At 46.8% G+C, this 26,008-nt stretch overlaps 2 protein-coding genes and 1 long non-coding RNA gene across 4 annotated transcripts in view; 2 read left to right on the plus strand and 1 right to left on the minus strand.

Moving 5' to 3' along the window:
* The window catches only part of LOC146300993 (F-actin-uncapping protein LRRC16A-like), a 34,362-nt gene extending 20,386 nt beyond the window's left edge, over window positions 1-13,976 (minus strand). For both annotated transcript variants that reach the window (XM_084708562.1, XM_084708560.1), the window contains exons 1-9: window positions 13,592-13,976; window positions 11,214-11,311; window positions 6,077-6,127; window positions 4,022-4,081; window positions 3,494-3,615; window positions 2,662-2,759; window positions 2,379-2,449; window positions 2,219-2,292; window positions 1,831-1,906 (exon numbers count right to left, since the gene is read on the minus strand). In XM_084708562.1, the coding sequence (XP_084564688.1) occupies window positions 1,831-1,906; window positions 2,219-2,292; window positions 2,379-2,449; window positions 2,662-2,759; window positions 3,494-3,615; window positions 4,022-4,081; window positions 6,077-6,127; window positions 11,214-11,311; window positions 13,592-13,631 (690 nt within the window). In that variant the 5' untranslated portion in view covers window positions 13,632-13,976. The remainder of the gene's footprint in view (window positions 1-1,830; window positions 1,907-2,218; window positions 2,293-2,378; window positions 2,450-2,661; window positions 2,760-3,493; window positions 3,616-4,021; window positions 4,082-6,076; window positions 6,128-11,213; window positions 11,312-13,591) is intronic.
* Window positions 13,977-20,913: 6,937 nt separating this feature from the next.
* Window positions 20,914-21,365, plus strand: LOC146300994 (uncharacterized). Its single transcript, XR_014729266.1, has 3 exons — window positions 20,914-20,948; window positions 21,069-21,131; window positions 21,314-21,365. It is a non-coding gene; the product is annotated as an uncharacterized LOC146300994 (long non-coding RNA).
* A 413-nt stretch (window positions 21,366-21,778) lies between these two features.
* Window positions 21,779-25,882, plus strand: LOC146300995 (collagen alpha-1(VI) chain-like). Its single transcript, XM_084669138.1, has 13 exons — window positions 21,779-21,784; window positions 21,913-21,948; window positions 22,062-22,124; window positions 22,417-22,482; window positions 23,351-23,386; window positions 23,485-23,521; window positions 23,630-23,638; window positions 23,724-23,857; window positions 23,943-24,049; window positions 24,258-24,441; window positions 24,576-24,747; window positions 24,939-24,968; window positions 25,104-25,882. Exons 1-13 carry the CDS (start codon window positions 21,779-21,781, stop codon window positions 25,706-25,708), a joined length of 1,485 nt encoding a protein of 494 aa, XP_084525264.1. The 3' UTR covers window positions 25,709-25,882.
* Window positions 25,883-26,008: the final 126 nt, after the last annotated feature.

Below are 26,008 nucleotides of genomic sequence, written 5' to 3' on the forward strand. Positions count from 1 at the left end.
CAGTTACTTTCCATCTTAAACAGAATGAAATGTGGCGTAAACTAGGGTTTGGGTTAACTATCTTGTGACATGCAGAATCATTTATACATGAAAAATAGAATTTAACAGAAAAAGGCTGTGCCCAACATTTAACTATATTTAAGATGGATTAAAAATGTATACGGGGCCATGCCTTCTAATGCTTTTGACCCATTTCCCTCTGCCTCTCGATCCTGTTGCTTCACACTCAAATGCACGCACACACACACACACACACAGTCTCCAGGACAATGTTATAAAGCTGGGGTTATCTGTTGACATTCATCAGACAAACACAGATCAAAATAATGTCACTCATGGACATTGTGTTGGTCCTGCTAATTGGCATTCCGCATGTATGAGGCACATTTGGAGCAGCAACATGCTGATTGTTTCCAAACAGAAGAGGGATTGTGCGTGAGATGTCTCTTTCAGGAGGACGAGAGAGAGGGGAGATGGCACAGAGAGAACTGTTGTTCTTTGCCAGGCATGGAAAGAGAGAGAGTGAGAGAATGACAGAGAGAGAAAGATAGGGAGGAAGAGACAAAGACTGGAGGAGAGAGAGAAAGAAAGAGTGAGAAAGACAGAAAGGGAGAGTATGGAGAGAGGGCGGAGGGGGGCGGGTGGGCAGGGGGAGGGAGAGGGAGAGAGAGAGGGGAGGGGTGTGATTCTGGGTCACGGGATTCTGGGAGATAGAGTGGGCGTGTCTAATGGAATGTCCCAGATAGGAGAGCATACTACAGGGTACAGAGGAGCTTCTATCCCCGGACCCCACTACTGGCTAGCATTATAGCTAGTGCTAACTGGCTAGCATAATACCTAGTGCTAACTGGCTAACATAATACCTACTGCTACTAGCTAACAATATACCTACTGCTACTAGCTATCATAATGGTGCAACTAGCTACAGTAGCATGCTACATAGTGCTACTTTAATACTACTATTATTATTACTAATAATAATCATAATAATTACTATTAATAATACTATTGTGATATTACCTAGCATAATACTAACCACTCGCAAGGTCACAGACAGACAGTAATATCCATACAATTATGTACATCTGTGACACCCTAAACAGTTGGATTAGCTGGCTACTCTCTTACATATAATTGAAAGCAAAACATTTAAGCTATCCTTTATTTGTAACATTATTTGTGCTGTCCCATTGCCAGACAGGAAAACGCATCAAAATCCACTCAAAACCACCACCTTTTGTGTTCCCATCCCAGTCCAGGTTTCCATGGCAACCTGGCCTCCAAACAGACTATGAGGGCTCAACGCTCCTTTGTCAACGAATACAGGACATTTAACAAAAATGCCCCGTTACACACACAAATAAGCCTTTGGCCAGATTAATTAACCGCACTGAAACTGAGAAAAGCATACATATCATGTATTATTCATATGACAAGCTTAGTCTGCATGGATAATAAGATACACCATTACTGTGTAAACATCTTCCTCTACAAATACCCAGTCAGAATGGATCAAGCAGAGAGAGCATGCGAAGCGGATGGAGCAGCGCCCAGAGGGCCGGGAGAACGAAGGTGTGTGATAAATCACTAGACAGGAGGGGTGGGGGAGCGGGAGGGGGGTGGGAGGGTGGGGGAGGAGTGTGGGGGCTGAGTGGGAGGGGGTGGGCAGATTTAGGATGAGAAGAGTGGGGGTGGGCTGGGTCTGACAGTGTGTGTAATGGAGACTATTGTCTTTGAGGGATTTGCGTGTCTTATCACACAGAAACATCAGGCTGCTCCGCGGGGAGGAGAGACAGGAGAGGGGGGGTATCCACGCTCAAATTAACTCACCAGTTTGGAATCCTTGGTGGACAGCTTTGTGAACCACTGGTTATACTCCAGCACTGCGATAATGGCCACCAAGTCCCTGCAGGGCGGAGGAGAAAACATGTGAGTTAAGTGACAGTCAAGTAATGCTCTTCAAATAACACAGCTCACTTCTCTTTTATGGTTTCAATATGCATTTTCAATATTCTTTGTATAATGTTCACCAATGGACTACCCCAGACCCTATCCTCCTGTCTCTCCAGTAATGATGTGCTCTAAAAACAGACCCCAGAACTGTATGATTCATCAATCATGTGTCCACTCAGCCAGTGCCTTAAACAATGGCGCGCGTGAGACGTGCCTGCAGCCAAACAGAGCCAGTTCCTGTAGCAAACTAGGCTCCGTGACTCACCTATTTTCCAGATGACTAAAGTCCTGAAGGTTCAACTCCCGCGTGTCCTGAGTCAGATAAATGGTGTCCACATCCTGGCAGAGCACACAACATATCCTGTCAGCGTCAAACACACTTGAGCATCTTCATAGATTCTACTAGATTCTAGACAGATACTGACCCACTGCACTTCCTCCTTGTAAGGCAGTCCCAACCAGTCACACACGCACCTGTACATTTGGGAGAAACCACCTGGACAAACACACAGGAGAAAGAAGAGTCAGTGTGATGAAAGCACATCCACAAAACACACACACACACACATCCATTAAAAGTAAGAGCCCAAACACACAGACAGAAGTACGTCACTCATAAATACACAGTCACACACACAAATAAACACACAAACGATTCCAGTTTCCCCCCTAGCCCCAGAAAGCCCAGCGGAGCCGCAGACTCCGTACCGCAGGGTCCAGGGTCGGCCAGTTTCTGGGTCTCCCAGAGGGCTTGCAGGCCGGAGATCCTCTCTGAGGGTTCCATGGTCAGCTTCTTCATCACCTTACTGGGCAGGTGCAGGAGAACACACACAGAACACAGGCTCAACCGCAGTCACTCTCTGTTCTCTGGTCAGTGGACAATAACTGTGGTTTGCGCATTGCTTTATGCTTTAAGCTCAATAATCATTTCTGCATTTGCTTCATACTTCCCTGTCATAGAGCAAGTACAAACTTTCAGTTGTTCATGCAGCAGATTGCGTTAAAGGTTACACATGAGGAGGGGGGTTCAGCAAGGAGTTTTAGCAACACACACACACACATACACTCTTGTGTACACATACCGACACACAAACATGGCAAAAACAATCCAGAAAAACATTCATTCTTTGACTGTTCCCACGAACATGATAGAGTCCGAGCTGTGTCTAGCAGACAGACAGTCTTTGTGTTGCAGTGAGGCAGGGAGGTTCCCGTGGCTGGAGCACCTCTGACTGACCTTCAGGCCTGCTGACTGGGCCTGCTTACGGGCTGGGGCTGAGTACAGGCTAGGGTTTCCTGCTTGCGGTACAGCCTCAGGCACAGCCTAGGGTACACCTATAGGGTACAGGCTAGGATTTCCTGCATGACAGAGGTCTGCATGCTGGCCTCTGATGAACCCTGCCCTGCCCGTATCCCTCTATGAAGTGTAGTGGTGGGGAGGGATAGAGGGAGAGAAAGAGAGAGACTACAGAGACTAAATATAGAGGTATGGTGAGAGAGAAAAGGTATGAGAGAGGGACAGAGGTAGAGAGAGACTCACACTGGGGACAAGCCAGGACATATCCTCTGCAGACAGCTGCCTATGTGGGCCACCACCTCATTGACCTCGTCCGTGGACACCATCTTGAGGGAGAGGACCCCCCGCTCATGCTCCACCACCAGCTAGGAGAGAACAGTGTCGGTAACCTGCACCATGGAAACCCCAATCATCCCAGCCAGACCAAACGGACAAACTTTAAGAACTTCTAAAAATCCTCCCACATCAGTTCAACTTCCATGTCATACTATTCCGCAGAGCTGCTCACTAATAAAGAAACTAAGTGTCCATTAGTGGGTTTACAGACAGTCAATTCATGCAAAAAGACACACATATATAAATTTGTACAGGTGAAAGGTTGTGGTTCTCCTGTGAATCTCCATGAGGCGTCTAACAACCTTGACTTGTCACATAAAACTTACAACTGTTTCAAATTTGTCTTCATTTGATGTATTATCAAATGACTGCATGTTGGAACAGAAACACTGCAGCAGGTGTAAAACATTCCAGGGCAAAGTGATTTTCTGTTACCTGTGTGGGCTTGTTACAGGAGATTCCCTGAATCTCCAGGTAATTGAAGCTTTGCTCAATCTGCAAGAGAAAGATGTATGAATGACTGAATAAATGAATGAATGACTGCATGTGTGATAGGAGCGCAGGTCTGAGTGCAGGCTGTGGCCTGAAGGCTAACTGATTGAACGACATTGTCTGACTGGGAGGGATAATGAGTGTCTGGAATAGTGACGGTACGTCTGCAGAATAGCTTTGTTCTGAAATGAACGGGTAGGGAGATTTTTTGCACATCTGTACAGAACCAAGGTTGTGCTGAGTCATATGAGGGTTGGGTTTCCGGCAGCAGAGCCTGAGCTTCTATCAAAAGGTAATAACAACTAGACAGGCTACGTCCACATTCTTTCATTTCCTCTTGAATGAAGGCGTTTTTGAACAAACACTGACCGGTGCTGGTCACTCTACTTCCATAAAAGGTCTGGAAAAAGGTGCAAGCACTTCTAAATGTGCAGGAACACCTGCATATAAAATGCAGACCATATTGCTGTGAAGTCTACACAGGCATAGACAAAAACACACATACTTGCTAATGCATGCGTGCCTGGAGAAACACACTCTCCGACACACACACACACAGAGCTGGAGGCCAGGCCAGGGAGCGAGGCCAGACTATTCCAGGTGGGCAGAGCTCCTAAGGGTTGGCAATAGAAGAGCTGCAGTCTGGCTGACTGACTGGTAAACTAACCTGACTCTCTCTACATGTAGCTCGCTCTCTGTCTCTCTGTCTCTCTGTCTCTCTGTCTCTCTGTCTCTCTGTCTCTCTCTCTCTCACACACCAACTCTCCCCATCATCCCTTTGACCCTGGTGTCTCACCCTCTCTCCCGTTGGCCCCATCACCCCATTGGCCCCATGAACAGTGACCCTGTCCCGCCCTGCCCGCCCAGTGACAAGCTGTCTAGGACACATAAAGGGGGTTCTTCACACCAATCAGCTTTCCACTCCATAACATGTTCTCTCCTTCTATCCGTTTCTGTCTCCTTCCCCCCCCCCCATCTCTTCACCTCCCCCCTTACTCTGCCTGCCCCCCCCCCACACACACGTTCTCTCTCTCTCTCTCTCTCTCTCTCTCTCTCTCTCTCTCTCTCTCTCTCTCTCTCTCTCTCTCTCTCTCTCTCTCTCTCTCTCTCTCTCTCTCTCTCTCTCTCTCTCTCTCTCTCTCTCTCTCTCTCTCTCTCTCTCTCTCTCTCTCTCTCTCTCTCTCTCTCTCTCTCTCTCTCTCTCTCTCTCTCTCTCTCTCTCTCTCTCTCTCTCTCTCTCTCTCTCTCTCTCTCTCTCTCTCTCTCTCTCTCTCTCTCTCTTAAACTTCTTGGTCACAAATACACATACAGAGAAGAGCTCATTACATAATGCTGTGAGTGGACAGGAAACAGGAAGTGAAAAAAAGATTCAATGAGCAATAAGCGAGGTTGAGGTAGTGAGGGCCAGCCAATAGCAACGGGCCGCTGAGAAGAGCGGAGCGTGGGACTAATTGTACAGCTCAGTGATTCGTTCATTATCCAACTGTCTCCTACAGTGGTCTGCCTCCCCATCTTTAATGAAGCATGGATGGCCCCGTGTGTGAAAGACTGTGTGGATGCGAGTATGTGTGAGAGAGACTCTGTGTGTGTGTGTGTGTGTGTGTGTGTGAGAGCGAGAGAGTGTGTATAATCCGAACAATAATGCACTATTATTAACAGAAAAACCACAAACGATGCGATGCGGCTCAGAGATATGAGCTAGAAAGGCCGGACAGAGAAAAGGAGAAAAGTAAACAGATCAAGAGATAGATACACTGAAACAGAAGACTTCAGAACTGTCTACACACCAGAGACCAACAGAGAGAGTGTGCGAGTGGGGGTGTGAGAAAGAGAGACAGACCCTGTCCTCTGTTCTCCAGACAGCCCTCTCTGCAGGCCACAACTACTATGCCAGTACCAAGCTGACAGGTCTAGCAGATCAGGCCTCTGGCAGGGAAGTCTGGCCTCAATAAGAATACAGTACACACACACAGTATGTAAGCACGTGTCAGTCCTTACCTTGGTAGGGATGCGAGCAGTCAAGAGGTAAGCTCGATGAGACGCCAGAGCCTGTGGAGGGAGAGAGAGAGGAGACAGAGAAAGAAAGAGAAGGACAGCGAGAGAGAGAGAGAGAGAGAGAGAGAGAGAGAGAGAGAGGGGGGGGGAGAGAGAGAGAGAGAGAGAAAGAAAAAGAAGGACAGCAATAGAGAGAGAGAGAGAGAGAGAGAGAGAGAGAGAGAGAGAGAGAGAGAGAGAGAGAGAGAGAGAGAGAGAACATGTAAATAACATTTCACGGAACTGAAAAACAAGGAACAAAGCCCTTAAGCTCTCAGGACTGTGTCAGAGAATAGATATTTCCAGACATTTCTGACAGGTTGAAAATAGACCAAACGCAGCGCTCCTGATATTCCTCAGCTTGACTCTCAGGAGGAAGATCTACCAGACAGTCGGCTGGACGGTCTGCTACAGCCTCACATCTTAACCCCCCCCCCCCCCCTCCCTCAACAAGGAAAGAGATAATATTCCCTGCAGTACTGTTTTTAGAGAGATAGAAGGAGAAGAGAAAAGACAGGGGGATGAGAAAGGTAAAAGCCTCCTTCTGTGGACTGATGAAATTCAGAGAAACAAGTCCTCTCCATGACCAAACAGCCTCTACACATCAGTTGCTCATGGGCTTGTTCTCCGTGGACCACAACAACCGTGCGTACGTGTGTGTGTGTTCAAATTCCCTTCATTCCTATGGCTCCTTGAGGCTCTCAACAAATAGTGCTGGTTATACTTCCTTGTTCTCAGCAGATGCAGCTAATGATGACTGCCATTATCCTTCCCTCCACAAACAAGGTTCCTGGCAAAGCAGCTCGCATGAATCTTTTATACGTTCATCCTCAAGTCAGGAACTGACATGTTAATACCATTCTACTGTGCTCATCTCATGTCCTGTGTTGAGTGAAGTGATCCAACATCATAATTAGGTTGACGTGACACTCAAAGGAGGTTGTTCACCCAAATCAGAACATTCTTCTTTTAGACACAGCCCAGGGCTCTCCCTCTCTCTCACACACACAAACACACACAAACCTGCACGCACGCACACACACACACACACACACACACACACAGAGGATAGACATGGAGGAAAAAGTGGAAGATGCCGTCTCCGGCATGTTCTGAACCTGCTGAGCGTGGATGCTCTCGTCTCCTGCTTCTCAACGTGCTCCCTCATCCTCCACAGAACCTCCTGGTCATTCACATGAACCACTTCCCCATGCCAGTGACTCATGTGGAGGGAGAGGACAGCCTCATGGTGCTGATGGCACAGCCTAGTCACGGTGATGAGGTCATGTGGTCTACTGTCACCGTGGAGAGCCCCTTCTCGGATCCGGTGGAGCTAACTGCTGTGATTTGATTTTGTTGTTGTTATTTGACTACATTGTTGAATGTCTGAAAAGAGTGTAACGTTGTTTGCGGTGAGGTTGAATCTTTGTCGGGCTGTTTTTCTTCTTCTTCTTCTTCGTAACGCGTTTCATTTTAATCTCAGTTGTTTGAAGGCCGACAACATCCTAGAAGCAAATGTTTATGACACCTCTGCAGCCCAGCTGTCTGGGGAACACAGGTTTCCTACGGTCTCAGTTATTCCAATTCGACCTCATCTGGGTGCCAGACACAGTTTTTGCACATACAGTATCTACAGCACAGACACTTTAGAGAACCCCTGCCCCCACACCCCCCACTATGCGCTCCCCTCCCTTCTTATCTTACGGTAATCACACATGATGTAAGACACAGCAACTCCTCTGAGCTTCCTTTCAACCTCCAGGCTTCCAGCTACAGTACATGCTCCCGAAGCAGTCACATGTCACATTACTACCAGAGGAAACTGCAACAACAACTGGAGTCTATGATAATAATAATGTATTCGTTCAGCAGACTTTTATCCAGAGTAACATACAGAGGGATATTGAAACGTTCAACCTCCTGATCTGTAGTCAAAGGCTCTACCACTGAGCTAAACCCAAACCCCATTGTATAGACTTCACAGTTGAGTTCCATAGAGTGGCAAATATGATCCACGCTTCTCTGTGGAGAGTGAACATGCTGCACCAACACACAGTGGAGGTGGTGTTAGGTAGGCCGGGCTTCCTGTCCCCTCCCTCCCTCCCTCCAGCCCAGGATGGGCTCTGCAGTGATTCACCCAGGGCTGTGCTGACAGGGCAGTGCTGGCGGAGCAGTGCTGGCCGGCCCACTGTACAGCTGCTGCTAGCGGACAGGACAATGGAGCCACACCACCAACCACACCCACACATACCATCACCAACCACACACATACACACACACACACACACACCACACTATCAATTGCACCACCCGCACACCACCACCCACACTACCAACTACACCACAGCCCACACACCACCATCCACACACACACCTCCAATCACATCACTAATCACAATACTGGCCATTTTGACACACACACCTCAGGCAGATAAGCAGGGTAAAACACAGTCAGTGTGTCACCAATTCTTCCTGTAGAAACCGTGACCTCCTTTGGATAATTTAACTGCTATTTTTCACATCCAGTTTCAAATGACGAATCAGCTGCTAAGCAAGCAGAAAGAACCCAGCCAGGAAAAAGCAGAGGGTTGAGAGAAAGACTGAGATTTCGACAAACACACACTGAAACACCCTTCTGCAGACCTCTAACCGCACTAAGCTGAAACCACAGAAATACAGCTGTGTATGAATTCTTCATGTGGAGAGACACTGAACGAGAGCACACAGGCAGACCTCGTCCTGTAGGAGCAGCCCTCTGCTTCTACACACTGGCTGACCTGCAAGGTGCTCTGGCCGTCACCAGCATTGAGCATGTGTGCACGTGTGTGTGTGTGTGTGTGTGGGGGGGGGGGTGGGGTGTAGCCACACCAACAGAGTAAATCCAGTTTTCAAAGACCAGGAGAGCTTTTCAAGTTAAGAGAGAAGGAGGAGGATTCATTCCCAGAGGTCTGCCAAGGATCAATAGGAGCCTGTTGCCTCTGGAGGACACACACATACACACACACATGCACACACACACACAAACACAAGCACACACACACACACACACACACACAAGCACCGCTGGCTTCAATGGTAATTGAACAAACAAAGCTGTATTTGAAGCCTGTTCTCATGCGCTGCAGATGTGCTTCTTTTCCAGCTCTATGCTGAGCATAGCAGGTTCATCACTCTAACGTGACCACCGAACCAAACTGTGTACAGTACACACTGGTAGACACATGTGATGTTGGCTCAGCTGAACCAGCTAGCGAAAAAGAGGAAGTGCCTCCTGGCTATACAAACACACATATGTATGCCCAGTTAGCCCTGGTTAGCAACTTCTGGTAACCTCGGCATCACAGGGGCACTAGGACCTGGGGCAGAAGGCTGGACTGGCGGTGGGCATTAGGGACAGGCTGTGATCTGTACCCTGTGGTCTACACAAGCAGAGGCAGCCAACTGTAACACTCACACTGGGGTGAGGAATTCTAGTGGGAAGCCCACTGCAAACACACCTCCACCCTTAGCATGAAGCCAAGCAACCTACAGTAAGAGCACCGGCCAGGGTAGGAGAACTGGTTCAGGACTTGGAGCCAGGGTTGGATGTCACCTCCATACTGTACTTGACTTTACACAACATCCTGTCAATGACATGAACCTGACAGAGTTAGAGGAACCACATTTAGATATATTGTTCAGGTGTTCCATGTTTTGTGTGTTCACCCCATAAGGAAGTTGACTATCTCAGATCACACAAGCAAGGAGAGATCTAAAACATTTGTTGGAATGACAGTAAAACATCTATAAAAACAAATGTTGTACTTCATACCTGCATTTACATATATTAGCATTTATATGTATACACATCATTGTTTTAGAGCACCAGAGAAGGTTCTACAATTTCCTCAGATAAGCATCTGTGATTTATAGCCCATTGCCACTCCTCTGAGAGCAAACACACACACACACCATGAATAAGTTAACAATTAATAGTCCTCTCTGACACACGTCCCACACACAGCTCCTCCCTGACTATTGAAACAGGGATGAAGAGGAAGTTCGACTGTGCGCCCACCCTACACCCCCACCCCAGTCACAGTCTAGCTGGCAAGCTCCATTTCCTCAGTGAAGGGAACACTATCGTGCCAACAGCCAACCTTCTCAGACCATAATCCCGGCACAGGGTTTTCTGTCAGTCAGAAAGAGGTTTTGCATGATGGTGGAGGGTGTGTGTTTGTGTGGGTCTGGGTCCAGGAGTGTCAGAAATCTGGGTAAATGCTAAGTTTGGGGCTTGTTTGTTTTTCCTCTGTGCCATTTCCCCCCTATGTTGTGGAACACCAAATACTTCCATTTACAGTCTTTCATTGATTTATTTATTTAGTTCAGTCAAGCTGAACATGAGAAGTCAGCATGTCCTTGTCGTGGTCCACGCCCCGACGGAATTCCAGAGAACCACTGGGAGACATTCCAGCATTCGCTTCCAACTACGCAACAACCACCCACCACTCACTGTTGTTTGTGCAGAGCCCACCACAACTCAAAACAACATGGCCAGTGGGAAACACACTAGTTATGTCAGATGGGACTAAAACATGGACAAGAAAACACTTCCTGCAGAGTGTTTGTCCATGATGAAACTCCTCACAGTAGATTGTGGGTTCGGATGTCAGCGGTAGAGAGAGCTGAACAGTTCAACGCCATCTCCATAGCAATGTCACTCCCAACACACACCCCTGGTCTCATATGGGGAGTCAGTTTCCATCAGAGTATTGATTGGGCTCTAACACGGAGGGAAGGACAGCTCGTTCGCCTCATTTAGGCTCTTCATCACTTCATCCATTAAACACAGAAGATGACAACATGCATTTTTGATGACCCGTTGCGTCTGAATTATTCAGGAGACATCAGATTTACTGCTTTCGGACACAAACATTTAATGTAGCCAAACTGAAGTTGTGTGAAGACAGCGTGAAGGCTGAGTTCTCAGAGATCTGTTCTGGGCCTCCATCACTCACCCAATCACTACACAGCATGTTGCGTGTTCCTTTGATGCTATGGATGACAGTGGACTCTGTACAACACAGGACAGGACAGCAGAGGAGGCGGCAGGGGGACTCACCAGGACTCTGTTCTCCATCTTGTCCCCTTTGCTCTCCAGTTTGACCCTCTTCTTGACAGACAGCTTGATCTTTCTGCCCACAGCATCCTTGACACTGTCTGGGGAGGGACAGCAGAGAAAGGACAGGTCAGCAAGTCAGGATAGACTTCCCTTGGTGGTTAGAGTCCCCTACATGGTTAAGAGTTTATTCAATTTTTAGTTCGGTCAACTAAGTAATGCATTTGAAATAAACTTCAAAAAAAGAAAGAAGACAAAACTCAAAATAGAGCTTCAGTAAAAGAAAAGTGCTTATCAGTAAATTCAACTGGAACGGAAGGAGATGATATAGAACATCTGGGTAGCAGTTTTTCAATTAGACAAGGAAAGATACATTTGCGATTCTGCAATGGAGAAAATTATTTTAAATCTCTGCTGATAAAAAGAAATCCTAACTGTGTACTCATTCCACAATTCAGACACGTCCCAGCCAGTCATCTTAAGCAGCTTTTCTTTCCCCCCCCTCCTTATGAATATCATCTCCTTTGAACTCCAGACCCGAATTGGCTGAGATGTGAAACCTTGTCACCAGTCATATTTGCTGCAGGTTCCGCTCTTCTAATTGATTCTCCACACCGCCCCCCCCCCCTCCCCTGGCAGTGTCCCCAGTGGAGGCTCATGGACGACTGGGCTGAGACGGTTCCACACTGCTATCCCGATTCTGAAGTCTGGAGGAGTTTGGCACAATCCTCCTGTCTGAAAACAGGCAGACTAGACAAAGGCTGGTCAAAGGCTTCTATGGGAATAAAGGTGTCCCTCTGTTGTTGTTGATGATGTTGATGGTGTTGTTGTTAGCACTGTGAAAACACCCTGAACAGTGACCCTGTCCCGCCCTGCCCGCCCAGTGACAAGCTGTCTAGGACACATAAAGGGGGTTCTTCACACCAATCAGCTTTCCACTCCATAACATGTTCTCTCCTTCTATCCGTTTCTGTCTCCTTCCCCCCCCCCCATCTCTTCACCTCCCCCCTTACTCTGCCTGCCCCCCCCCACACACACACACGTTCTCTCTCTCTCTCTCTCTCTCTCTCTCTCTCTCTCTCTCTCTCTCTCTCTCTCTCTCTCTCTCTCTCTCTCTCTCTCTCTCTCTCTCTCTCTCTCTCTCTCTCTCTCTCTCTCTCTCTCACACACACACACACACACACACACACACACACACACACACACACACACACACACACACACACACACACACACACACACACACACACACCAGGTGACAGCTATAGGAACCTCTGGGCTGGAGGATGGAACAATGGGTTTCTCTGCTCGGCACTCAAACAATGCAGGCTCTCTCTCTCTCTCTCTCTCTCTCTCTCTCTCTCTTGTCCACGTGGGGACACGCTAATTGCTCATTGTCGAGGACACTTGGATTAGAAACAGGACCCTCACCCTATTCAGAGAAAACTGTGATCCAACTCCACTTACTACCCCTGCTGTGTTCACAGCGCTGGCACTCTAGGGACATTGCTGCAGAATAGTGTGATTCAAAATGATACAGAGTGAGCATGTACAACATGTTTGAAGTGGGATTTGTCCACTGAATTAATGTTCTAATTGACCACTTCAGAAGTAAACTGTCAAACTATGTCCCTGAGGGAATACTTACAATCACATTTATAATTTGCTTATCCTGAGACAGAATAATTGCTGAACCTGTAAGTGTAATTTATTGTTTGTCTGGGTGGTTAATCTATTTGACTACACTGATTCAGATAACTACAGGGTTACCTTTGTAATGACTAACCAAATCATACAAGTACAATATCATAAGTGTTACAACTACTGGCGGGTGAACGTTGGCTGGTTTGGCCATGCCTGGCAGAGTAGGGTAGGAGAACTGGGTGACCGTCTGGCTATTGGAAGTGCATGTTTGACACGACACTATGACCTGTCTGGCTGGTAGAATTGCATGTTTGACACTGTGTTATGATCGCAAGCTGGTGGGCTAAAACTATATGCTAGGCCTACACAAAGAAGTGGAGAAATGATATAGACATTGGTAAGTTAGGCTACATTTAAGCTAGTACCCTAAGTAGCCTACTAACTAAAAGATACGAAATATAATTAGAGAATTGTATATATGTACAGCTATCTGAATTATACATATGTCATTGTATCAAATTTACTGCCATTCTGACTAATCATTGAAATAGTGTGGGCTATTTAGCAACAATGGGACGCAGGGAATCCAGCGGACTCACCCGCTTTGTTGAGAAACATGCAGCTTCATCATTGGGCTGACAATGTGAACAACATTTTGACAGTGAGAACCAATTAACTTGGGGACATGCATCTCAGGGTATTAGCCTATAATAAAGACCGTTTTACATATTTCTTACCAAGCAGTTCTTTGGGAACGTCTGATACCTCCTCGCTCATTTTCGTAAAGAGTGGAGTCGCTTATCCAAAAGGAAACACTTTTAGTGTTGATTCATCAAAATATAAAACTATAACGGAATAAAATGCGATGATATGCTACTCCGGCGCTTGTAGAGTCAGGTGCCGCTCCGAATGCGCGGTTACATGTTTCCCTCCCCTTGCGGTGTCGGTAAAATGTATCCACATTTGTCTCGCAGCATCTCCGTCGTTCCCCGGTCCCTCTGGTAGTAGTACTACGTTCGTAGAAATCATACATTGAGAAATAACCAGGCAGGGGAGATTCCAGTTATTAAATGGCTAGTAAGCTACCGACCTCACCTCGCGAGAGTGGACCGCCGTGGAATCACACACCCTCCCTCGCTAGAACAGACAACCGCAGCCGCCAAGCCCACAATGAGCAGCCTTGGTCAGGAAGCAGGAGCTTCAGAACGCGTCGGAAACAAGCCTTTGCTGCCACCTGTCGTTTTTTACTAGGCAGTTACACATAATCGATCAACTGAGATAAACGGAGCCAATGCCGGGGGGAGGAGGGTCTGCTCTCAGAAGATGGACAAGAACAAGCTTGGGAGACTGATGGATTAACAACATGATGAAAGGGAGGTACTAGGAGAAGGCCCAGCTGACCTACTGCGAGGAGCGCAAAGGTCACACGGTGGCCTTTGAGACGGCAAAGATGTAGTCTGACCAGCAGAATCAGAATCAGAAAGGGATTTATTCGCCATGAAAGTTTGCACAGACAAGGGATTTGCTTTGGCAGGAAGGTGCATACAGTAAACATAAAGGAATCTTAAATTTAAATACTTAAATATGTGGTCTAACTATACTAAGGATACATAAACTAGCAATACTAAGTGGAATACAATTAAAATAAAATACAATAAAATATAAGTTGCCAATTTACAATATAAAATACAATATAAAATACAAATATTACAGGAATTGAATGTAGTGCAAAATATAAATAGTTTTTAAGACATTCAGTCGGTGTGAGCTCTTGGCCTTGTTGAGGAGGCCAACAGCGGAAGGGAAGAAACTGTTTGTGTGGCATGAGGTTTTGGTCCTGATGGACCGCAGTCTTCTGCCGGAGGGGAGTGACTGAAACAGGGAGTGTCCAGGGTGGGAGGAGTCCGCCACACTCTTCTTCGCTCGTCTCAGGGTCCTCGAGGTGTGCAGGTCCTCAAGGGAAGGCAGATTGCAGCCAATCACCTTCTCTGCAGTGCGGATGATACGCTGCAGCCTGCTCTTGTCCTTGGCAGTGGCAGCAGCGTACCAGGTGGTGATGGAGGAGGTGAGGATGGACTCAATGATGGCTGTGTAGAAGTGCACCATCATTGTCTTTGGCACAGATAGGTTTCCAGCTCAATCCTATCCTTGTCTCTGATACTAAAACCCAGATAGACCAGTGCCCCCCAGTGGGATAAGAAGTAACTTCATTCAGGGCCAGTAGCCTAGGGCAAGACAGAGTAGACTGTGAGACAGAGCACGTCTCGTGCCTGGAGGGTAACACCATGCCATAGTCTCACATGACTAAACATCAACATAGGACATCATGTTTTGGAGTTTGAAAATGTGTTTAAAACAATTTCTGCAATCTTGTTAAAAAAAACATTGCTCATCCTTATTTACTGGGACAAGAAGCTCTACGTGCTTAAGAACTACACCTTTCACTGAAAGCAAGGATGACTGGAGTGCAGCAGAGTGTAGTCGAGCTAAACACTAGCAGCGCTGACAGATGAAATGCCTGCTTGTTGACAGAGAACAGTGAACTCCTCAAGTAGGACTCCTCAAGCAGGACTCCTCAAGTAGGACTCATGTAGCTGCATGTTTGGCTCCGGTGACTGCCCCTGTCTCCATCCATGGAGAGCTGCTGAACCGAAAGCATTTTTTAATCTTCCGAGAAATCATAATAATATGGCCTTATATCAGGTGTTATTATTATCACATGATTGGTTTAGTTATCGCAAGCATAAACATGAAATTTGGCACACAACATTTTTTTTGTTTGTTTGAAAAGTGTAATTGCTTGCTATCGAGTCCTACCGAGAAATACTTTTCACAAATGTGGTGGGTAAGCGCTTGAAGGCATTGTGAGATATATCAGGTTTGATTAGCTTATAAATGAGCTTTGGATCAAAGACAAAACTTTAATTTCAAGTTGCCCTCAGGTCAGATGTGGAAACGTTCCAGAAAGCAGAGCTCTGGTGTGGGAGGGGCATATTGCAGGTGAGTTCCACCCTACCTGCAATCAAAGGAAACTTGGAGGGTAAAGATAACAGGAGAACATTTGGGCTGTGAAGACAGTTATTCAATTAGAAGAAATTAAATAAAGGTAAGAGCTGTTTCACATTGTTTCAGCTAATTTCGGCTAAGCCTAAACCATATTGAGCTTCATGCTTATAGAATCTGGACGTCGACACACTTAAGTAGTCTAATGTCAGACTGGAAAGATCTGTGTGACATAATTTCAAGTGTTATTTCACGTGCAGAGATTCAGGCCATGCTTACATTTACTTAATGAGATATAAAATACACCAGTGTGGTGGTCTTGCCTGAGAATTCAATGTTGAACCTACATTGTTCACCTGCAAAGACACCAGCTGACATGCCCCTGGTCTGCTCCCTGGTGCTTCCTGCTCTGCTGGGGTCTCTGCTGGTCTCTCCGGCCAGTGCTTTCTGCGCCCCTGGAGGGCAGGGTCAAGCTGGCCTCTGGGGTAATCTCCTCATCTAAGCATAACCATCCCTTTCACCTCATGGTCTAGATGCTTCCAGTAAGTTTGACCAACGTGTCACTCGTTCTCTATATCCCACCCATGTGGCGTCTGCATCTCTCCCTGTGTGTGGGCGTCCCCTCCCCCGCCGCCCTCAGACTGTCCGGCGGATGTGACCATCGTGCTGGACACCTCGGAGAGCGTGGCCCTGAGAGGCAAGCCCTATGGATCCTTGGTGGAGCAGATCAAACAGTTCGCAATGAACCTTGTGGACCAGCTCGACACCAGGTCTGTGTGAGAGCTCCCTATAACTACGATATCTACGGAAACATAGATTAGGGTTTTAAAGATTTGAAGCAAGTGAAGGTATGCCTTTGAGTTATATCCCCTGCTACTGTATGTGGCTGTTTGGTGGGTAACAAGCTCAGACAGGCGGCCTGACAGACTAAATAAGTGTGTGTGTGTGTGTGTGAGTTTTAACATGATAGAGCCAAGTTGAATAGAGCAGTTTTAGGATTTATCTGTTTGGCTGAGATGCAGTAGACAGATTGATGGCTTGTATCAAAATGTTGCTACATCCAATTGGTTGTGAAATTATATGTAATTAGCATCATAAACATGTGCAAATCCATTTACTACCTAGATGTCCTTGCCTTACATTACATAAAACACCAATAAACATGCACACACACACGCACATGCACACTACACACACACACAAACAGGTACTACCGCTGTAATCGTAACCTGGAGTGGAACGTGGGAGTTCTGCACTACAGTGATGAGGTGAAGGTGATGAGTGAACTGACCAGCACTAGCGAGAGCGTAGCCAAAGCTCGGATCAAGACAGCCATTCAAGACATCCGCTACATCGGCAAAGGAACCCACACGGATTGTGCCATCTCCGTGGCAACTGGACAGCTGATGAGAGGGTGACTCACCTGTCAGCCCTGTCTGTCTGTCTATCTGTCTGTCCATCTAGCTCTCCCTGTCTATCACCTGTCTGTCTGTCTGTCTGTCTGTCTGTCTGTTCGTCCAGTTCTCTCTTCCCATCTACAGTTCATGTGAAATGGTTTCCTTATTTGGATTTGAACTTAAGTCTCACACCATGTTATGGGGCAGGATATGTTACCGTCTCATTATGTAGTACTGATGGAAGTCATGGGGGTTAAGGATATTGATGAGAACGTGCACCTCCTTGACCATGTCTCCAAACGGCAGCTCTCCTCTCCGTGGGAATAAGTTCATGGTGGTGGTGACGGACGGGCATCCCCTGGACGGCTGGAAGGAGCCATGTGGTGGGGTCGCACACGCAGTGGCTGAGGCCAGGGTCACGGACGTACACATCTTCGCCGTGCCCATCACTCCTGATCATCTGGTAATCCATGAGACGCGACGCAGACGGCAACACTGGGTCATATGTGGCCAACACTTCTTGGTCGACTTAAAATCTGGACGATTAACATTAAAAAGATGTTACTTTGTTCTACCTCCTTTTGCAAAGTCTCCTCTAACAGACTCCTGGTTCAACTATTGGTTTGAGCAGTTGTGTGATTGCTCTGTACCGGTTAAATCCCCTCTCATTCATGCTCTCTGCAGGATAACAGACTTGGCTCTATTGCCACAGAAATGCAGCCCATCCAGAACTTCTCTGCTACTAGTGAGGATCCCCAGGTGGTCAGAGACACCATCAGCTTCATCCTGGCTTCCATGGTGAGGACGCACAGTACCCCAGCTGCTGTCAAAACCTCAAACACATACCCTGAAACGCTGTTGTAGATGTTAAAGTTCAGAGGTCATACTAACTGTCTACTTCTATTCCCTTGGGCAGTATAAGCAGTCAGAGGATTTGGTGAGTCCAGTCTTGCATTTCATTGAATTTATTTAAGTACACATTTTGCATTAAGTAAAGAACCAAAGTTAGAATCAACAGTACTGAAAAACCGCTTTCTTGCATTTATATGACCTTTATTTAACCAGGTAAAATCATTTAAGCATTTAACATCTACCCTCAGCTTAATACTCCAATCTTATGTCCGTTTATGCACAATATGTTCATGACCATTTGTTTACCATTCTGCTTCATGTTTTAGTGCTGTACGTTTGAGTGCAAGGTAAGCTCACAGTCATTGTATTGGACCTCCCAGCTGCTGTATGTTTATAAAATGCCAGATTCCAGTCTCAGTTCAGCTCATATTTGGTTGGTCTGTTTGCGGTTGACAGGCATCTGAAGGACCCCAAGGCCCCCTAGGGAATGGTGGTGAAGTGGTAAGACCCTCTTCTTCACCTTCAAAGCAGGAGTTGTGTGACTCCTATCTGTTAGTGGCTCTGCCAGTGTTTTTTACTGAAGCCATCCGAGGTATAGGCTATACTATACAGACATCCTCCCTGTGGACAACCAAGCATTACATTGGAAAACTCATTCAACCAAATGGACATATCTTTGAGGGCAGTCTGATGAGGAATCTGATGTATTTGCAGGGAACTCCAGGACGCCATGGGATTAGTGGGAAGCCAGGAAGTTTGGGAGCTAAGGTACCATCTTTGTTCTTCTAGATGTGATGTCTAGCTACAGGATGTGTTACTGTCGAGAGTAAGTTGCAACTTAGACAGGTCCCTCATCAAACTAGAATGTAATGATTTAGGCTTCTGGGGGGGAAGGGGGGAGGGTCTGCTTTATGTTGGCTTGATTCTGAAGCTAAATAGTTATATAAAATGTAACATAATGTAAAATGTACTAAAATACAATAGTTTTTTATGATGACATCTTTGCTCTGCCAGGGAACAGCAGGGGACCCCGGTCCCCCTGGACACAGAGGTGAAAAGGTCAGACTAACGCTGTAAACACATTCAATGAAACATGAAACAAACTATTCCAGCCCTGGGAAGCATCATGTTTTATGCTATGCCTGATATAAACACTGCTGTCTGCAGCAGCTACTCAAGGCCTTATATGTACTGTTATTGTATCCAGTTCGCTTTTGATTACCATTTTTTCTCTTCTCAGGGTGACCAAGGTCGACCTGGTAACAGAGTGAGTGTTTTGGGGAGGTGTAGCTTGTAGGTCTTGTAAACGGAAAATACATTTCATTCAAAGCTTGATGGGCTGCACATTTATGTTAATGTCTTCTCACCACAAAGGGTCCAAGAGGACTATCTGGACAAAAAGTATGTATACACAAATTATTAATTACCCTTCATTCATGTAATCACTCATCTTTGCATCCATAACTCATACCCATCCATCCATTCATCTGTTCATTCATCAATTCATTACCATGGTTTACTTTGTTACAACGTTCAGTAATTGTTCTGACACGTATTTGTTTTGTTCCAGGGAGAGGGGGGTGTAACTGGAGTGGATGGGAAGGATGGATTTGGGGTTTGCGTCTTATTTATTTTTTTCCTTTTAAATCCTCGTGAAAATCCAGAATGAATATCAAAACTTTTGAATCATCGTATGGTTTTGTCCTACCATCTTTCTCTCTCCCTCTTTCTTCCTGTCCCTCGCTTTCTGCAGGGAGACCCTGGACCTGTGGGCCTACCAGGCTGTAAAGGAGATGAGGGGGCAGTGGTGAGATTTGTTTTGAGTGGTTTGAATTAGTCTGTTTGTTTTGTGGGGATTTGGGTACATTTATTTGCGCGGAGTGTGGGTTAGTTTGTTTGCGACCTGTGTGCAGTCCTGAGTTCTAATAGGGTCTGACTCTGACAGGGAAATGCCGGTCTTCCTGGACAGAAAGGAGACGCTGGATCTCATGGACTACAAGGGCCGAAGGTAACCAGATCACTCAGTAAAGTAGTATTTGTTGTCTTTGTTGTTGTGTGTGTGTGTGTGTGCACGTGTGAATGTTTGCAAATGTTGCTCTGACAAGCATTTACCTGTCCCCTCCTCAGGGTGAACCGGGCTCACCAGGGGGCCCCGGGAGCCCGGGGGTAGTGGGCCCCTCCGGGGTGAAGGTATTAAACACTCAGACTTAATCACCACTCCAGTTGTTTTAGGTTGAGGAACACTTGAGTCACGTGTCTCCTTCCACCTCTGCATAAAATGTTCACTTGAAGAGGAATATTCGTGCACTTGTTCTCCTCATGAGCTTGTCTCCCATGTACAGGGAGAGAGGGGACCAAGAGGAGCTCCAGGAAGCAGAGGAGAACGAGGGGAGGATGTGAGTGGAGGGAGGATGTCTTTAAACAAGTTATGATCTGAGTGGAAACTTCCATTGCACACACAGACCACCAGATGTGTGGGGGATGATTCTGTTGTTTATGTTCGGTGAGAGAAAACAGTAGTCCTCACAGTGACTTTCCTGCTGTCTCTTCTGTTCCCAGGGAGACTATGGTCTGCCTGGAACCCCTGGTGGACAGGTAAGGAAGTGAATTACACATTCTATAAACTTACAATAACCACTCTCTTGGGTCTAACCGTGAACTTTTGTCAAATGCAATAAACAATGGCTTCCACACTTGAGAGATACAATATCAGGGGGTGAAGCATTGATTGTGGTTGGCAGCATCCTCTCCTCACACAGCTCATCTGTGTTTCTCTCAGGGGGAGAAAGGAGAAAGGGGGCCCAGTGGGCCGACCGGAGTACGGGGGGCTCCAGGAGAAAAGGTATGCCTGCCTTGAACAATTCTAGCCAGGAAAGCTAATGCACTTCCTGCCAAAGGGACAGAAAGAAAGGTGACCAGACAAAGGTTTTTCATTAAAAACTTAATTCTGCTGTGGTTGTAGGCAGAGCCAGGTCCACCAGGAGCTCAGGGTCACGAGGGCCAATCAGGAGCTATAGGCTCACAGGTGGGTGGGTCCTCTGCTCTCCATCCCAACCAATTCCTGTAGAGAGAGACTGATGCACACTCAGACACATTTTCCAGCTATTTCAGACAGTCTGAATCTGATTTACTTGACTGACCTGTGTTTACATTATGCTTTGTTTGGGATGTGTCACCCCTGTATGGGTCCTCTCTTCCTCCTGCAAGGGTACGAGTGGTGTGGAGGGACAGAAAGGCTACAAGGGAGAAGCAGGAAACCCAGGTCTTGCGGTAGGATGGGCGACCTCGCCATCACGACACACACCATGAGAGAGAACACTTGCATAAGTAGTACAGTGTTGTGTTTGTGTTCAGATAAGGCTGACCTGTGTACTCCCCAGGGTGTGAAGGGCCCGCGAGGGACTCCAGGACTGATAGGGGTGATGGGGCCAACGGGAGAGAGGGTGAGACACCAGGGTCAAAGGGATGATGGGGAGAGTTGGTGTGTCTGTGTGTGTGTGTGTGTGTTTAAGTAAAGTTGGTCCATTTTGACTTCAGGGAGAGGATGGAGCTCCAGCTGATGGCCAGCCAGGCAACGCAGGAATACAGGTCTGTATCCATAGCAACATAGGAATACAGGTATGTATCCATAGCAATGCAGGAGTTCAGGTCTTTTTCTATGTCAAAACAGGAATGCAGGTCTGTATCTATTAGCAACACAGGAATACAGATATGTTTCCATGGCAACACAGGAGTACAGATCTGGATCTATAACCTTCATGAGAAACAGGTGGCTTTACGTCTAACCATATCCCCTATGTCCTTAGGGCCAGCCTGGTTTGAGGGGACAACCAGGGGTAAAGGTAAGTCAGTCAGTCAGTCAGTCTGTTTGTCTGTCTGTTTGTTATGCAAGGGTTTCATGTTTCTATGGACTACTCATGCATCTCTCTCCTTCTCTCCCTCCACCCTCTGATAGGGTATCAGAGGACTCCCTGGCATAAAGGGAGATGCTGGCCAATCAGGTGACCCGGGTGATGATGTAAGCAGCTCCACACTATGCCACCAATAGAAGAAGCATTACTTCATACAGTTTCAGTGAGATGAATAATCTGGTTTGTACAGTTAGAGACATCATCTCTGGAGTTGTGGAAGTAGCACCAGGCTACCCCAGCAGTCTGAGCAGTGTTCTGTGTGTGTTGCTGTTACAGTACTACAAAAGGGCAGGTTGTGGCAGTAACGTCGGACGAATGGCTTTAGAATTGAATTTGTTTCTAAGATCTTAAGTCTGTCACTAATATCACAAGTCTGTTATGTCATTTCCTGCCTTCCAGAATGGGCAGCCGGGGCCAGGAGGACCTCCGGGACCAAAAGGATATCCTGGTTTTGAAGGAGAGAATGTAAGCTCTGCCAAGTCCACACACACACACACACGCATGCATGGATGCACACACTACTCAATGTGAGTAGTGGGTCAGATGGCTGAGCGGTTAAGGAGTCGGGCTAGTAATCAGAAGGTTGCCGGTTCAATTCTCGGCTGTGAAAAATTACGTTGTGTCCTTGGCCACACGTCACAAGCTACAGACAACATGCAAAGCGGCAATGCACGGCTAGGGATTATGTTCACAAATCTGATTGACCTTCAGCCATGTCTTCATGTTTTTGGTGAACATGTGATAGGTGGTGCAGTTGTGTGTGTCTGATGGCAGTGTATATTTCAGACATGGGAAGCTCTCACAGAGAAAGCGTATTTACTAAATGTGCTTTTCCTAAAGGGAACTATGCAGTCGCCTCTCATGGCAGATCTTGTGGTTCTACTGCCATATGTTTGGGTTTTTTGTTGAGTGAAGGGGGAACCAGGCCATGGAGGATCTTAACATTTTCCAGAAGAAAGCAGTTGGCGGTTTATGTTGAATGTTTCGCTCTGAAGCCAAACTGCATGGGGTGTAATATGAAGGGGCTGTTGTTGAGGTGGACAATCAGTTGTTCTGATACACACTTTTCAACAACCTCAGACATCACAGATAGTAGTCTAATGGGCCTGTAGTTACTCACATCAGCAGGGTCGCCCGATTTAAAGATGGCTGTTATTATGGCGGACTTCCATACCCTTGGAAACACTCCCAGACCAATAGATGTGTTGGTGACCTTAGTAGGGGCCAATGAGTGACTCTTTGTAGTTTTTAAGAAAAATACACTAGGATAAGTGCAATTTAATTTAGTTGTTATGTGCAATGACAATATAAGACATTCATTCATTTCTGGCAGGGTGTTCCAGGGCCTGTGGGCCATGCAGGTCTAGATGTAAGTATAGTTTATTCAGCTGTCCTAAATACAGAACTGCTCTTTCAAGACTCCATGCTGATTCACAGCCATTAACACATGTTTTTCTTGGTCAACAGGAGTGTGAGATCCTGGAAGTCATCCAGAAACTCTGCAGTGAGTAATGCATTGTGCATCATCGTGTCTGGGTTTACAAGGAAATAGGTATCAGTTTTAAAGAATGTAACCCTTCTCCCCCCATCCCCTTCTCTTTTTTTTTTACAGCATGCTGTGGTAAGTTCTAGAACACCCAATACTGTATGTACTGTTTCTGCCCTTTCCTTGACCTCCTTATCTCCCTCCTATTCCCTGGACCCAGTGTGTGAGTGTGGGCCGGTGAAGCTGTTGTTTGTGCTGGACAGCTCCGAGAGTGTGGGGCTGCAGAACTTCACTCTGGAGAAGGAGTTCATTATCCGAGTTATCAACAAGATGGGCACCTTCAGGAGTGACAAGGTGAGGGATGGCAGACTCTCTGGTTGGAGCCAGATGACTAACCCTGTGTTGTCTCACCTCACACAAAATGTGTGTGTGTGTTTAGAATGAGCCAAGTTCTCGCGTTGGTGTTGTGCAGTACAGCCATGAGGGAACTCAGGAGCTGGTGTCTATGGGCGACCCTACAATAACATCCACCACTCACCTGAAGAGGTCTGTGGAGACGATGTCTACAGGACAGAATGTCATCTCTCTTTCCCCTTACAGTCCAAAATAAGGAGGTTTTTGCTATGAATTTGCTGATGTGGTACCCTTTCGTTAAAGACTAACGTGAGCTTATTGTGAGTTGTCTGAATGACAGATTGTTCTGTCTGTAGTGCAGTGAAGAAAAGGGTCCTAACCGTTTCTGCTGTGTGTCTAGCGCAGTGAAGAACATGCGATGGATTGCTGGAGGCACATACACAGGCGAGGCTCTGGAGTTTGCCCGCAAGGCGTTAGCCGGCTCTCAGCTCTCCAGAGGAGCGGTGGTGGTCCTCACAGACGGGCGGTCCGACACGAGGGACACCAAGCCCCTGTCCTCTCTCTGCTCCATCCCAAACATCAAGGTACACTGTCTGTCTTACCCCGGGTCACAGGTTCACGATACCAAATCCTGTTCAACGCATGCTTGTAGGTGTTAATGGCATAGTGTCAAAAGTTCATGGTTTGATCTGTGTATTTGGTTATGCTTTCTTTCCAGGTGGTGGGTGTTGGCATTGGGGACATCTTCAGAAGGGCGGCATACACCACTATGTTGGAGGAGATCACCTGTTTGGCCACACCCAATCCAGGACTCCTCCTGAAAATCACTGACCATGCCCAGCTACTGGAGGAGCAGTTTCTCAGCATTGTCACAGATGCCATTTGTCATGGTAGTATAGTATAGGCACAGTCGAGGCACACAACTTAATCCACTTTCTTTGTACTGTTCCTTCATGATCCAATCAAAATGTCTTTGTTTAGATCTATTAACAAGCAATGTCACAGAGGGCTTACAATTCTATGACATAATTTTGCTCCCATGTTGGAATTATTAATGCTCTGATGACTGTTGTGTTTACAGATAAGAAGTGTCCAGATTATCACTGTCCAGGTAGGTCTCTCTTAGATGTTCATTATCTAGATTTTCCTGACCAAGTATTCACATAGCGTACACTGACAGATGCCCTGTATGATGAGGTGCCCAACTTATCTCCAGTTAACACAATGCTCTCCATGTTCTTCGAAGCTGAGTTCAAGGAGGCCACCGACATTGTCTTCATGCTGGACGGGTCCTCCAGCGTGGGCCGTGCCAACTTCCAGAAGACCAAAGAGTTTGTGGAGATTGCGGCGATCACGATGCTCCTCAACGATGCTGTGGGGCAACTACGCATCTCTGTCCTCCAGTACAGCGACAGCCGGCGCCAGCGGTCAGAAGTCCCTTTCACAACCCACGTGGGGGATGTTAAAGCGGGACTAACAGCTACACGCTTCATGGACGGATCCAGCAATCTCCCCGCAGCCCTAGCGTTCCTCTCCTCCACTCTGCAGAAGGATGGGCGGCCAGGGGTCGCTAGGAAGGTGGTGTTATTCACAGACGGGCGCTCTGCCGGAGCCACCAGTGCCACCATAGCCAATGCTGCGGCCACTGCCCTGGGACAAGGTATCCGGCTCCTGGCTCTCACTGTGGGCAAGGACTACGATGAGGCGGGGGTGTGTCAGCTGGTTACCGGGCAGTTGGATGGGTTTGACTACAGTGTTGTGGACAGACGTCTCCTGCAGATTGCGTTGTACAGCGACCTGGCCAGACCAGCAGTTGTACAGAGATTGGTGAGAAAGCTGACCAAAGTGTAGAAGTCTTAGTGCCCTACCAGTGTCAGGTTAAGGAATGTAAATGTATATTCTAGTGTTGGTAATGTGGAGCCCTTAAGCATGAACTGAATCAATAAACCAACCCCAAAAAAGTCATTTGTTTATTTTCTAGGTTTTTCAGTTGTTTTGATATTAATCTAGAATGGAGAATTTAACTAACACCAGATGGTGAAATGTCAGTGAGGTGAATCAGTGACAATCAGTGCGTTTGGTTTTCAGGTATGCAGAGTGAAAAGAAAGTTGTTAAAGAGGATTGGGGTCCATTTAAGGTTCATAACATAC

This window comes from Hypomesus nipponensis, chromosome 2, assembly GCF_054491055.1.
Source record: "Hypomesus nipponensis isolate SF chromosome 2, ASM5449105v1, whole genome shotgun sequence".
NCBI lineage: Eukaryota > Metazoa > Chordata > Actinopteri > Osmeriformes > Osmeridae > Hypomesus > Hypomesus nipponensis.